Raw genomic sequence first — 14682 nt, 5'->3', positions numbered from 1 at the left:
CCACAGCTTTTGTGGCTGTGCACTTTCTTTTGACGTAAATTAATTTACTTAACTTTCCCTTCACAATAATTTTTTAATCAGCCATCATTAGACCTAGACTTATTAGATTTAAATCTTAGAATGATTTTAATCTATGCTTTAGGATTTTAATAAGTTCAGATCTAACGGTGACTGTTTCCTCCATATGATGAGAAGTTTGCTTTCATCAGGTCCGATGATTATTTGCAAACCAGGACAAGTAGTTTAAATTTAAAATATAGAGATGTTAATTACCTGACATTTTGAAGGTTCATTCTTGGCCTGCAGGTTTTTCTATTTGTACAACATGAGAGCAGATTCCAGATTTCCATGGACGTTTTCTCTAAGCATTCAAAACCCATACAGAAATACAAATATACATGGCACCCAGAAGAAACTCTGTAATTCCTACACTATTTGGCATTGAACACTTCATATACTTCATCCATATCCCTACAAACACCAAGATATCCAAGAATTCTGTATTCATCCATATCCCTACAAACACCAAGAAATCCAAGAATTCTGTATTCAAGACCGACGTCAACTCAACTGTGACTGAAATATACAGCATTGGCACTGACAATTACTAGTTTGATGCTCCTGCAAGGTAAAAAATTAAAAAAGAGGAAATTAAAGAAATTCCACCGATGACATAGGAAAATTGTGATGCTGTTTGCAATAACTGGATTATGGCTTTAAGCGGGATTAATGCATAATCAGGTCTCGATATCAAGTCATATGCTTGATGCAACCACTATGCAAACAAGAAAATGTGTTCCGACATATGGTTGTGGATGTTTTCTTTATGCATCTTCACAGTCAGTGTGTTAAGAAAGACACATCTATTTCTAATTGAACATAGCAATCAAAGGGGGTAAGTGATATTTTAGAAACAGAAACCTGATGTGTTCGGAGCAGAACCTCCCGACTTCGCCTGGCCTTTATTTTCATCTCGTGTAACTTTCAAGGACCTCAACTTGGAGGATGACCTAATTGAATGAATCAAAGGAGCCTCCCGCTCTTCCTCATCATGCCTCTCTCCTTCATTTGCCTCTTGATCTGATCCACTAATTGAATCCTCCTCTTCACTTGAACTGTGCCCATCAAACAGTCTCTTTCCCTCGATGTTACTCTGCTTCCTTGGACGGCCTCTACGCCTCACAGTAGTTCCCTCTTTCTGATCTGCAAGAAAGTTGATTCATTCATCCAATCAAATTCACATTTCAAATACAAAAGAAACTTAGAACTTGCAGAAAAGCTTAGGATTTATTTGATTGATAACAACCAAGCTGTGACCTTCTATTGACAAAGGTTTCTTCACTGAGACAGCTCTGAGAGCAATAATTAAAAATACACATAGAGAAAAAGGTTCATTCTATAAAACATAACTAGAAAAAAAAATGGAGAATCCATATTGTTTCTTGCATTTCAAACTTAAAGAAGAATGTGACCCTCTCTATGAAATAAGAACAAATTTGAGGAAAACTGTATGTGTGTACCACTATGTTCAAGTCATTCAGAGACAAGCAACAACATTACCAAGGAAATTGTCATTTTTCATATACTTTTCTCGTAAGTTGTCCACAAATATGTAGTAGGGACGCCACCCACTGGGATTTTCATCAGTGTTAACATTCTCCGTCCGGCTTTGGACATCTTTTAGACTATTTGCAAACAGACGAGCATGTTAGTACAAGTATAGTTTCACAAAATAGTAAAAGCCAATAATATTCTACTCTCTCCATGCTGGCCACATAAATGAGAGAGGGCCAATGGGGAGAAAATGCCCAAATCAAACTACAATGAATATACTGCCAGATATTTGAACTTGAGAAAGTAACACTTACATTTCCATAATATCAGTTGCTGGAAGTTTGGAAACAAACTGAAGCACTGCACTTTCCAGAAAAGATAGCTGCTTCGGAGCATCTACAAAAGCATATTCAATACCTTCTTTAACAATTTTTAAGATGTCTGCTCTATGCTTGTGCCGAGCAGCACCCATGAATGTTCCAGAGAGCCGAGCAGACAGTTCCTTGCAATCCTGAAAAGATTTTCCGGAGGAAGACCCATCGTCACTTCTAGAAAGCTCCTCATGCCGTTGATGAGCCTAGTAGACGTAGGGAAATCATATATATAAATATATGAATCTTCATATGGACTCTGAACTGAAATTGAAAAAAGCTTTTCTACGCAACCAAGAAAAGAAAAAACCTCGTATTGAACATAAAAACATGAGAGTTCTAATAAAACAAGCAGCTGCATTTATGGAAGCAGAACTCCTAAAAAAATATGAAGAAATCCTATTTTCGAAAAGAAAAAGACACAGTAACAAAGAGGAAAAACAAGGAATGTGTTGATGCAACAAAATAAGATTAGTAGAAGAAAACACAGGTTTTCTATCTCTTTTCTATGGATGAATCATCAGTTATTCAATCTCCAAAGTACAAGCCATACCCTTTTTAATGCTTCCAGAAAGATACTGGAAATATCACCGTCTTTTTTCTTTATAACAGTGACCAGATGCTTAACAATCTCTGCTACACTTGCGCCATGCATCACAAAATGAGAAATGATCACTGGAGCAAGAGAATCCTGCGTCAAATTTCAAGATTCGGTAACCAACTTCAACTTTCAGATTGTTTAGATGTCACATGCTCAATAATTAAATTTAGTCCAAAGTTAAGAAACAATAGAACATCAAAATTACACTTTCTAAGATATGCTACCCGCTTATCCAAACAAATCACCAAGAGAGGATGTGGAATGACAAGAAAGCCCCTAAGAGCATTGACATTACAACCATTGCCTAAGAGGAAGACCCAATCACCAGCTAAAGTATCAACATATTGACAGATGTATGCAAACCTTGGAAACTGTATCACTAGTAACCAACTTTGCAGCAGCTATCATAACAGCATCTCTATTTGTCTCCTCAATGTATTCTTTGTTCGTTTCTTCATCTTCAGTCTCATCTGTGACAAACATTTAAAATAATAAACAAAATCAAAGCATGTTCAAACTTCAAAACACAAGCAAGAGAAAGTAAACAATGAATCTGGCATGTGAATAAGTACATTTAAGTGCAGAGCAAGCACAACACAAGCAAGAACCAAGTCTCTAGTCATATCAACAACAAAAAGTTCAATGAAAATAATCATACAACTAAAAAAAATTAGTTACCTGAAATGTTGAGCTGCTGTTCACAAAGTCTCCAGAAATTTTGAAGAACGGATGTGTCTGGACAATATCCCAAGCTTTCCAGCTTTGATGAAGAGAAATTTGTCTGTCTGAACAAACACCATGCCTCCGCAAGTATTATACAAACCTGCAAACACCACAGTTTTCATCAGACAAAAATTAGAGCATTCTATAAAATCCCAATATATATTTTTCTAGGAAAGATAATGGTTGAGATCACAGATCAAAGAAAAAATAATGTGCTGTAACTGAAGTCACAATTAAAGCAAAAGTTGAAATGCTTACTCTGCAAGCTAGCTGATTTGCACATTTATTTACTTTCTCTTCTTCAGAAGGGTTCAGAAGAAAGTATTTGAGTTCCTCAAACAAGATATCTCGTTTTGAAAGTAGAGAGGACAGCTGTGCTTCAGATACAGTTTCGCTGCTCACAATAGACTGCAGAGACCATGCTACATGCAAATACATGTTGAGAAGCAGAAAACTGACAACCTGGATAGGCAAGAAATTAACTTAAGGCCAAACAAAACAGAAAACAAATGCCTGGTAAAATATTGGAAAAGAAAAAACATATGGTGCTTGTATAAGTATAGAACACACATCATCATCCACATTTCTGAAACTGCGGAGAACGCTAACAATATCTTCATATAAACTCTCAATAGGTACAGCCCTTGACAACTGAAGCTCATATAACCTTTTCAAATTGACAAGAAGAGAATATTCATCACCATCCTGCAAATTAAAGCATATGTCATATCCCATCCTCTTCCTGAAAATCATATACTAAAAAGCAAAGAAAGACAGTAACTGCTGCTTCTTTCATTGCAGATTTAAGCTTTGTAATTAGCTCATCCTCAAGATTCTTCAATTCATTACAGGCAAAATCTTTCAGCTCTCCTTGACTCTCACTGGAACAGAACTTAAGCGCCTTCACACAAGATCTCAGTGCCTCCTTTTCACCATGTTTGAAAAATGCTTCTTTCATGAGCTGAAGGACATTCCTAAAATTCTGAGAGGACAACCCTATCACCGGTTAACATCAATCTAAGTTGTGAACTAAAAACAAACAAATTGCATCGAAAAAAATTTCTTCCACTCACCTGTTCCTGTCTCTTTAGGGAATAAAGCTCTAGGTTCATGTGTACAATAATCTCAAGTAGTGACGGTATTTTTGCTTTGTCAGCCATAAATTTGCGTAGGAGGAGCGGGTAACTTTTCATCATGGCAACCGTTATATCTCTTCTATTGTTTTCAAATATTTCCTGACACGCAAATAACAATTAAATTTTCTTATAAAATGGTAGTAGAACAAACACTATGTTTTGTAAACATGCCAGCAAGAGAAAAGCAGAATCATGACTAGAAAATACTCATTTAAATTCTCAGAAATCAAATTTCATCGATACTGATCACTTATAACAACTGAATTTAGAATTTTATAATTTTAAAAAGAATTACATCATGAGATGTTACTGTTCATACAACCAAAACCAGGAAAGAATTTTTTGCATGAACATCACTTTATTTTAACAGAAGATGATCCCGTGGAAAAAGATATTATTGAATGAAGCCAAGAAACTACACACTTTTTGAGCTTTGCTACAATAATGCTTTCGATTATCAGAAGCCGGGACTATCCTCTCTCCTACAGCCTTCCGCACAGATGCAGATAATAGTCTAACCAAATTTGTTGCATCATCATCTGTAAGATCAACCAATGGATTCTCATCCAAGAGCATGGAAATAATGCACTTCCAATCCTGCAAGCACAGTAAGGATTTGCCATCTGGCTAAGTATATTGAATTAATGAGAATTATTCCCTAGTCACGACCAAATATATGATTCTAATTTCATAAGCAAACAAAACTTTCAGAACAGAGATTCTCGAGTGGAAACAACTTCGGCCAGAAAATAATATGGAGCATGGTTAACAATAATGCAAGATGAATAAATGAGACAAACTGAAGGTTGCAAAACACTAGCCTTTCTACTAGTCCGGCCCTTGAATTCAACCTTGTTGTATTTCTTTCTCACAAACCCAAGTTTATCCAATATTTCAGAAATCAATAACATTGTACCTTCATTGCTTTCATAAATTCCCAAACATCATCAACTACATAGACACTGAGGATTGGGTCTGTTGAAAACTCCCTTAGAATTTGTAACATTCTACTTAGATGAACCTCAGAGCGATTGTCATTGCCTAGGAAAAGAAGGTTGTGATTGTAAGTCCACTAATACCACGAAATTCAACAAAGACCATTTAAAATAGAAACCAATAGTGAAAGAAACCTCTTGAGTCGGACTGAGAGCTAGTAAACTTTTGAGCAATCAAGTGATCAAAAACCAATTCCCCTATGGCACGCCTAATTTCTGCTGGATCATCAATGAGTAAATCATACAAAGGACCCAAGTCATCGTCAGGTAGAAGCTGATGCCTGCAAGACACCACAACAAAAGGGTCCATTTTCAAGGCCAATGCCTTTTGCATAAACATTCAAAGGATTTGATAGAGACTTAACCTTAATAATTGTTTTACAAGTCCAATGGCACATACAGCAACAGACACGTCAATGTCATCAGCAAGCTCGATCATGCGGTGGGAAAATCTTTCAGTAAACAAACCAAGGGTAGGCACGTTATCATCCACATCATACAGATTTTGCAACGCAAGGATTGATGCCTTCCTCACACCAGCATTCTTCGTGCACAAACAGAAAGCCAAATTACAATTATGTGGTCATAATATGACTACAAAGAACTGAATTATTTAACATATCTTACTTTATCATTCAATGTCCATCCAAGGTACTTTAAGTATAAATCCTGCAGGAAAAGTGATGGATATGACAAAATCCATACACCAAGTGACTCTATGCATGACACACGGATGTTAGGATCGATATCTCGATAACGATGAACAAATAACCTTCACATAAAAACAAAAGGTTTTTATAAGGAATAAAAAAAAAATCAACAACAAAAAAAAGAAACTACAGTAATGATGAAATAGGAGATAAATCCTACCCTGTAAATATTTTACGCATCATGTCCTCTAGTGCTACTATCATCTCATGAGTTGCAGACAACCTTTTATTCAGTGACTCTACCCGAGGTCCTTCAGTTTGTTTCTTAATTTCAGCATTTAACTGTCTCTGTGTAGTTTCTCGCTGGGCTCCAAGGGTTTTAGCAACAGTTATGAATGATGTTACAAGTTGAAGGCCTATCACACAAGCAATTTGACGATATACTCTTGGAGGCGTGCTGAATTGTGTTAACACCATAAAAACTCAACCAAGTTAAGTTATTACATAAATTCAGCCATAATTACAATACATCATTATATATATATATATATATATATATAGAGAGAGAGAGAGAGAGAGAGCTCACCATGACAATGCTATTGTGTAATCCATGCATTTATCTAACAAAACCTTATCAAACAGTGGTCCATTCTGGCACTCAACCACCAGTGTATCCCAAAATAAAACAAGATTATATTTGAAGTTCTTGAAGTCCTTCTTCTTTGAATGTTGGTAATCTTCAACTTCCCCCTAATATTCGAGAGGAATTAACCAAACACTATAACAACAAAATTTAAATGCATGACTAGTAAGGTTTTTCTAGTTGAATTCTCACAGCAGTAATTTGATATGATTAAACAAGAGGGAAGAACATGATGAAATAGCAAACAAATCAAGTAGAAGTGTAAAGTACCTGTCTAGCCAGATTAACAAGAGCAACCACAACATCATCAACATCTGTCTCATCAAGCAACTCTTCCTTGATATAAAATTTAGCTCCACATGCCTGGACATTTATGTATGGTATAAGCAAATAAGCAAAAAAGCACATGACAAGGAGGGGAGACATGCAGTGGTAAGTTTGAAACTCCCAAACAAGTATATGGCTCTCTCAGCAGGCACATATCTTATCACAATCAATTCTCATATATGATCTCATTTACTTTTCTATTTATGTTCCATCTTTGAAATGAAATGGTTTTCATTCTTCAGTTCTTTTGTGATGTTCGCATCTCTAGTTCTCAATTTTCAAATAGAAAAAGATGTCAAGACTAAATAAATTACCTCAAATAACAACGTCAATAGTTCAACCATTGCAGATTTTGGATCCTTCTCATATTGCTCAACCCAAACCTTCACTGCCTGGGGAATTTGTTTCCCATTGCCTTTAATAACCTCTGCAGAAATGTGAAGAATATGCAGAAACACAACAGTGGTGAAGGGGAGAAATTCTTAGCAGAACAAGTCTAACAGAAAGAAAGCTAAACAACAGCCAGATATGAATATTCATTTAGAAAAATAAAATAAAAATCTCACGATCTACAGACTTAATCATAGTTTGTGATATCAAATGATTAAATGGACAAAACCTATTCCCTCATCTGGTCGAGGCATTAGATAACTGACATAATGATGCAAGGTAATCAACATAATTAATTATCCTCTATCAGAAGCTCTTGTAGAAGACAATATTTCACAAACAGATGTCCTTGATAGAATACAAGTTCTACAAAATCAGAATTCTGTCATTTGTAAACAGGGTTCAAGAAAATCATTATTGCTATGTGAGTGAGGACCCAGGTTTTACTTTATCTTATCACAAAGAAAATTTTTCCTGACAATAGTATACCAGTTCTAGTCAATTATCTATGGAAAAGAAAAAAAACAAAACTCTCCAACTCCAGCCAGAGAGATAAAGCGTAAAACATACAATATATTATTAAATCACTCTCTCACTCGTATATTATCACATACCACGCTACATAGCATTGTGGGTTCCTTTTTTAAGAACCAGGCAGACAATTGTACAATGGTTCCAAGTCAAATTGAACATGAGTTTCGAACTTCAGGAAGTTAACAACATCGCGGTCGTATAATTCTAAATCAACAAAGGAAAATACGTACCAATCAAGTTTTTCGGGAGTTCCTGAGGTTCTGAAGGTCGGCTCCGTTTAGCTTTAGGACGGACCTCATCGAAATAGTCAGGCGATGCCTCTCGCTGTGCTTGACTTGGGGCATCGTCACTTGCGTCACTGAACCATTCTTGGTGCTGAATTTGAGCTCTATTCCTCTTCTGTTCAAACGAAAAAAATAAAAATTTGAATTCAAATAATACGAGGACAGGCAAGGATGAGAGAGTTAAAAGATTGAAACGAGACTCACAGGGCGACCACGGGAAGTTTGAGGGTCCTGAGGTGGGTCGTCCATGGGCTAGGGTTTGAGTTTGCGTAGAAGAAAAATAGAAAGCGATTCGCAATCGAGAGAGAAATACCCTAGTTCTACAGAGAGAAACGGGGATATCTGAAATCTCCCGCCAAATCAATTGTCCGATATGTTATCTTCTTTGTGAGCATTACGGAGTGGATGCAAGATGCATTTCGTAAATTATCACGTTAGTTGATTACTGGATTTTTTTTTTTTTTTTTTTTTTTGGAAGAGGTTAGTTTATTACTGTTCATTCAACCTCTTCAATATATAATACGGGGAAAATTACAAAATTTGAACAAATAAGAAACTCGTTTATATATTTAACTCGTTCACCCAACCTACTATATATCTAGATTTTTTTTACGTGACTTTCCCAAAATACTCCAACATTTTATCTTCCTCCTTTCCCCTTCCTCTTCCTTGCACGGTTTCTCTTCACCTTTGATCTTCCTCTCTTCCTTTATATTGCGAAATCTGCACCATTTTCTACATCACCATGTCTTTGTCTTCTTCTTCTCTTCATCTTCCTATTGCTAGAAAATTAAGTCACGGTTCTTCATCTTCTCGTTTCTTCTCATCTCTTGGTTTCTTTCTTCTTATGCGGATCGAAGAAATCATTATTCGACATTATTTTCATTGTTTTTTTGCGTTTATCACATAGGTATTGACGATTTTAATGGTAAAAGTTGAAAAAAATGTAAGTATCTACTGTTTTCTCTTCATTTTTTCCAGAAAGTCACTTTGCGAAATGGGCTTTTGTGAAGGCCTGCGAAGAAAAAAAGGCTGAAACGGACAATTTTACTTCACGAAAACAGATTACGCGAAGTCTGCGAAGAGAAATGTTCATGATTTTTACCTTCACACACTTCGCGTAATCTGTTTTCGCGAAGTAAAATCGTCACATTTCTCCTCGCACACTTCGCGTAATCCGTTTCCGCGAAGTAAAAGCGTCATCTTTCTTGCACATTTCTCTTCGCGAAGCCAATCGTCCTTTTTCTTCCTAATACGATTAAATTTTTATGAAGGTGGTTGAATACATAACATCTTTTTCAAGAAGACGGTGTACTGGGATGCAGAGGATGTGTGAACCTGCTGGTTTTTCTTTGATTCTTTTCTGAAATAGGGAGAAATTTCCATCAAGATTGGTCACATTAACTTTGAAATGACTTTAATGTTGTTATTGTTGCAATCTTGTTGTAAATTTTGATAATGTTATGATTTTAATGTTGTTATTGTTGCAATATTGTTGTAATGTAATGATTTTAATGTTGTTATTGTTGCAATCTTATTGTAAATTTTGATAATGTTATGATTTTAATGTTAGAAGTATTGTTGCACCATTGTTGTTATGCCTTTTTTGTTATATACCACTTCGAAGATTTCGCAATGCGAATTAAAATCATCTACTGAACCAGACATTATCTTCGCATATTGCGAAATATGCGAAGTCATACGGAAGGGAGAAAGAAGAAAGGCTAAAAAATTTCTAAGTGTTATATATATATTAAGGGTATTTTGAGAAAGTCACATAAAAATAATCTAGGTATGTAGTAAGTTGTGTAAATGGATTAAATATGTAGATGGATCTCCCATTTTATCCAATTTTATAAATTTCCAATTTATTACTACTATTAAAGCAGGAACCTCACTTGCCATGTGTCACTCTAGTAGTAATTTTGCTGATGTGTCACTTTGAGGATTTTTGGAATTTTTAAATTTATTTCTTCTAATTTTACTCTCACTCCATCAATGAATGTTGAGTCCGCCTCTCTCACTCTCAATCTCTACCCTTTCAACTGCCCATTCCTAACTGCTCATATCCTCAACTTCTTTCCATCACTCCCTCAATCTCCACAACTCTTTCAACTGAATGTCAGATGTAGTTATTCAAATTGTATTAAAACACATATGTATTCAGATTGTCCATCCTGGTGGTTTTGGCATTTCACGATCTTAGCCCTCTCTCTTTCACACACGTCTGTATGAACTTCTTCTCTCCCTCAACTGTCTCTTCTTCCCTCACCCAAATATGATTCACATCCAAAATCTCTCTATACTACTAAGCCTTCAACCTGTTCCAACTCCATGTCTGCAGCAGTCTCACCTAATTAGACTCAGAAGACTATTACTTTTACTCCACATGGCCGCGGTTGTCGTCTAATTACTTCCAAGGTTATTCTCTTTCTTTTTCTCTTTTGATTGCTTGATCAATTCGCTTTATCTCCTTAATTTTGTTTTGCTTCTCAAAAGGAATTATGTAATTCACGTTCATATTGTTCAATTTGAGCTTCAATGGGATTTTATGACTGAGGTTCTTATAATTAACTGATTTATGCTTCTTTTTTTAAACTCTTGCTTTTGAATCCAGATTATGAATGAGATAGCTTCAGACTTTTCAGATTTCCTGAAGAATGGTTTATCACTGTAAGTTTTCTGTCCATTTTCATTTATTGCTTGCTATGTGCTTGTAAAAATGCCTATGAAGGTGTTGCCAATGTCCATGGAGCAAGCCTGAAATGGAGGATTTTCATATTGATAGATATAATTGATACTTGATTGGTGATGCAAGAACTAAGGTGAAATTTACAATTGAAAACAACATCATAAAGTTTACAAATCTGTCAGTTAATAGGCATATCATGAAATTACTTATACTGTCCATTTTCATTTATTGCTTGCTATGTGTTTGTTTATACTGTCCATTTTCATTTATTGCTTGCTATGTGTTTGTAAAAATGCCCATGAAGGTGTTGCTTATGTCCATGGAGAAAGCCTGAAATGGAGGATTTTCATGTTGATAGATATAATTGATACTTGATTGGTGATGCAAGAACTAAGGTGAAATTTACAATTGAAAACAACATCATACAGTTTACAAATCTTTCAGTTTATGGGCATATAATGAAATTACTTATAAAATTACTTTCCTTAATACTTTTCCTTATAAAGTTAAACATTTTCAGGGCTGAACTACATTTCAAGGTTTGGGATAACTGATGCATCAGATGGATCTTTCAAATATCTCCCTTCCATCTTTGTTGTGCCCAGCATCTTCAAAAAACCATCTGTTGAGTATTCCCTCAAATCAAAGTACATAAGCCTCATCTCCATTGTTTTTCAACAGTTATTTTTTATTTTTTAATATTCTGGGTTTGACTGTAATTTATAAACAGAACATTTCATTCTGGCATGCTTCTCTTACATGGACCCTATGGTTCTACACTGAAATGTGAGCAGAATCAATTACGGTAAGTCGATATTCATTCCTTTTCCCCAATTCCTTAAAAAGACCTTATTCATTAGATTTTAAACAAGCTAATTAGGTGGGCAGGTTCAGATCTAACATTTAAATTGTTAGGTTTAACTTTTTGTGACAGACGTAAAAAGAAATTCCACGTCTATATGTTTTATTATTTTGGACTTGTTGCATTGCTTTCATGGAAATTTTTCATTTAGGAATCAATACTCATTTTGATCATGTAGCTTCCTGTTTTTATGTTTGTAATACTGCAGGACAGAAGCACTAGATAAGTACTTGACCGTTATCGTTGTTTATAATACTGTACTTGACCGCTATTCCATCTTCTTCATAGTTATTTTGATGGGCCTATCTGCTTCTTTACTCAAGCTTAAGAGTTGTAAGTCCTCCACAATTTGAAGCCTATTGACTCATCAATATCACCCAATCTGAAGCAATTTTATTAATTCAAGGGGTTTCATATATTTACTGTTGTTATAATCTGAATTGCACTTTCTAATTTCTATGTCTTAATAAAAGTTGTTCATACACTTTTAAATTAATTACTGTTACCGTTACACTTTAAATTACAGGTTGTTTTGTTTTACATTCTTTTAATGGAGAGTTATCTTACTTATTAGATTTAAAATTTTAGGTTAACATCAAATTTCAATTTTGATCCCAAAATTTTGGGGCTTAATTTTCAGTTCATCTCTGTTTTGCTTGATAATCTATAGAAACAGGACAACCATAGATGTATATTTATTTTCCTATATCTTCTGCACTCATTTGGTGTTACTATTTCATTAATTTTACTCCTCAATGCTTAGATGTCTTATGTTTACTTGCTTGCTATCTTTTCTAATTAATTCTTTTATTGCTATGAATAATTCGGGTCATTTTTCAAATGATGGTAAATAGGATGCTCGGTTGGAAATTAAAAACTATTTTCTACATTTGCTTCTTAAAGGATATTTAGGCTATGATTTCTTTTTTGTGTGCAGATAGATCTTCCCTCATTCATGATTTCTTTGGGTTTTGATTGATGAAGGCTCTAGAGGGGTTAATAAAAGCATGGAAAGGAATGAAATGAGATCAGTTCTTTATGATCGTGTTATTGGGTACAATCTGCATAAATTTGCTTCATATAGTGTCAAATTATTTGTAGAGTGGATTGATTGTATTTTAATAGCTAATTGATTTTCATTTTTTTGTTTTGTATGCATATGCATGACCAATATCTTCCGCAGTGCTGAATCACATAACATTTTGCTTCCATTGTTTTTAAGAGTGGGCACTATCATAAAGATATGGTAATCTAATTTTCATCCACTTACTGGTTTCTTGCATTTTCTTAAAATTATTTTCATTAAGGTGCTTCTCATTAGCCTTCGTGGTTCAATACTAATTGAACTGACGGGTTAGCTTATGTGTCTTTTTCTCCATTTATGTTTAAAGCATTTCTAATTCATTTTTTTTATTAATTCAAATTACATATGTGTTTTATACAAAATGTCGTAGTAGTTGTAGTTAATTACTTCTAACTGTTGTTGATGTGTATTACTAAAAAAATGCAAGTGTCATGTGTCTTTACCAACTATAGAGCTCTCTTTTGCTCATTCTCTACTTCTTACTTTTCTCCCTTCTTATCCTACAGTTTCTGTTCTGGCTTGCCTTTTAAAGGTAACGTTGTCGACTTCCATGGAATTCTACCTTATCTTTTTTTGTGGCAAACATTCTCTCCTTTGATGCTGCTTATCTCATTTCTGTTGCATAATTTGAATGACCAATTTTGTTTCTAAAAATCCCATTTATGTAAATGCTAAATCAATTCTTTTAATAATTGCATCCCAATTATGCAGGTTTTTATTGTTCTCGTGTTATCACTCGAGCTTTATTGCTTATTTTTTATTTTTATTTAATTTACATGTGTTGCTCTGTGTAGGCTCCTTGCAGGTCTTTGTTCTAATCCTCTCATTGTGGTTACTTTCTTTTAGATAGAAATCTTCCTTTCCTTAAATGATGAAAAATGAGCCTAACAAGTTTCTTATTTTATTGAGCTGCTATTATTACAAGTGATTTGCAGTTGTTCTCATGGAGGGGGAGTCCTTTTGAGGCCCAAAGGACATAAGTCTATTTGTTTTAGTTAATTTTCTTATTTTTAGTAGCTAAGAGGGTGAATAAATTGTAAATCAATTTAACTAAATGGTACAAGTAACTTTGTTTCATTGTAGAAGTTTTTGATTGTAAATTGAATTTATAACATAATAGAAATTACTCTTTCAATGTTAATTTGGCCATTGTGGATCTCATTTTAACACTAAAAAATAGATCATGTAGTAGTCTTTTTGCAAAGTCTGTTACAGTTATTATGCATTTTTTTAAATGATTATTGAACTTTCTCTGATGAATACGTACTTCAAAATGTACACACGTGTTACTATGTTTTATAACGATAACAAATAAAAACTAGGAGAATCATTTTCATATATTGATTAATATCTTTCTCACTCAGTTTATGTAGGATTTAAAAGAAAAACGATTGAAAATCCATAAATAACTGTAATATTTAAAAAATGTTTCTAATAAAATAGTGATTATTTTGTATTAAATTCAATTATGTTCTTCCCATATGAATCACAAATAGGATATAAATATATTTCTAATCTTTTTTTTTTTGAATCAAATATATTTCTAATCTAATGACTGCATTATAATTTATAAATGGTAAAATCTTTAGTTTCACTATATTTATTGTACATTCACGTGCAATGCACGGGTCTATAGCTAGTAATATACAATGCTACTACTATAAATTGGGTCATTTATTATATTAATTCCTTTCTAATAATTATTCGTTTTGAGGTTGTTTTCCAATTAACCATATTTTTAGATAGGGTAAGGTATAAAATACCCTCTAACGTTACGGACCGGAGCAATTTTGTCATTAAGGTTTAAAATGGTGTAATTTTACCTCTAATATTGGC

The 14682-nt window shown here is 34.2% G+C and overlaps 1 protein-coding gene across 1 annotated transcript; it reads right to left on the bottom strand.

The window, feature by feature from the left end:
* Positions 1-307: 307 nt before the first annotated feature.
* Positions 308-8666, bottom strand: LOC136218357 (sister-chromatid cohesion protein 3). The gene is made up of 22 exons (XM_066005174.1): positions 8413-8666; positions 8155-8323; positions 7315-7427; positions 6944-7036; positions 6617-6780; positions 6251-6487; positions 6008-6152; positions 5746-5924; positions 5516-5661; positions 5302-5426; positions 4809-4982; positions 4323-4484; positions 4031-4231; positions 3820-3954; positions 3508-3711; positions 3205-3349; positions 2890-2996; positions 2479-2616; positions 1869-2131; positions 1561-1685; positions 922-1203; positions 308-621 (listed from the first exon to the last, which is right to left on the bottom strand). Exons 1-22 carry the CDS (start codon positions 8455-8457, stop codon positions 608-610), a joined length of 3366 nt encoding a protein of 1121 aa, XP_065861246.1. The 5' UTR covers positions 8458-8666; the 3' UTR covers positions 308-607.
* Between the last annotated feature and the right edge of the window lie 6016 nt (positions 8667-14682).

Source organism: Euphorbia lathyris, chromosome 2 (genome assembly GCF_963576675.1).
Source record: "Euphorbia lathyris chromosome 2, ddEupLath1.1, whole genome shotgun sequence".
NCBI classification, from domain to species: domain Eukaryota; kingdom Viridiplantae; phylum Streptophyta; class Magnoliopsida; order Malpighiales; family Euphorbiaceae; genus Euphorbia; species Euphorbia lathyris.
The sequence above is the reverse complement of the archived record's forward strand: the minus strand, read 5'-3'. Positions and strand labels throughout refer to the sequence as shown.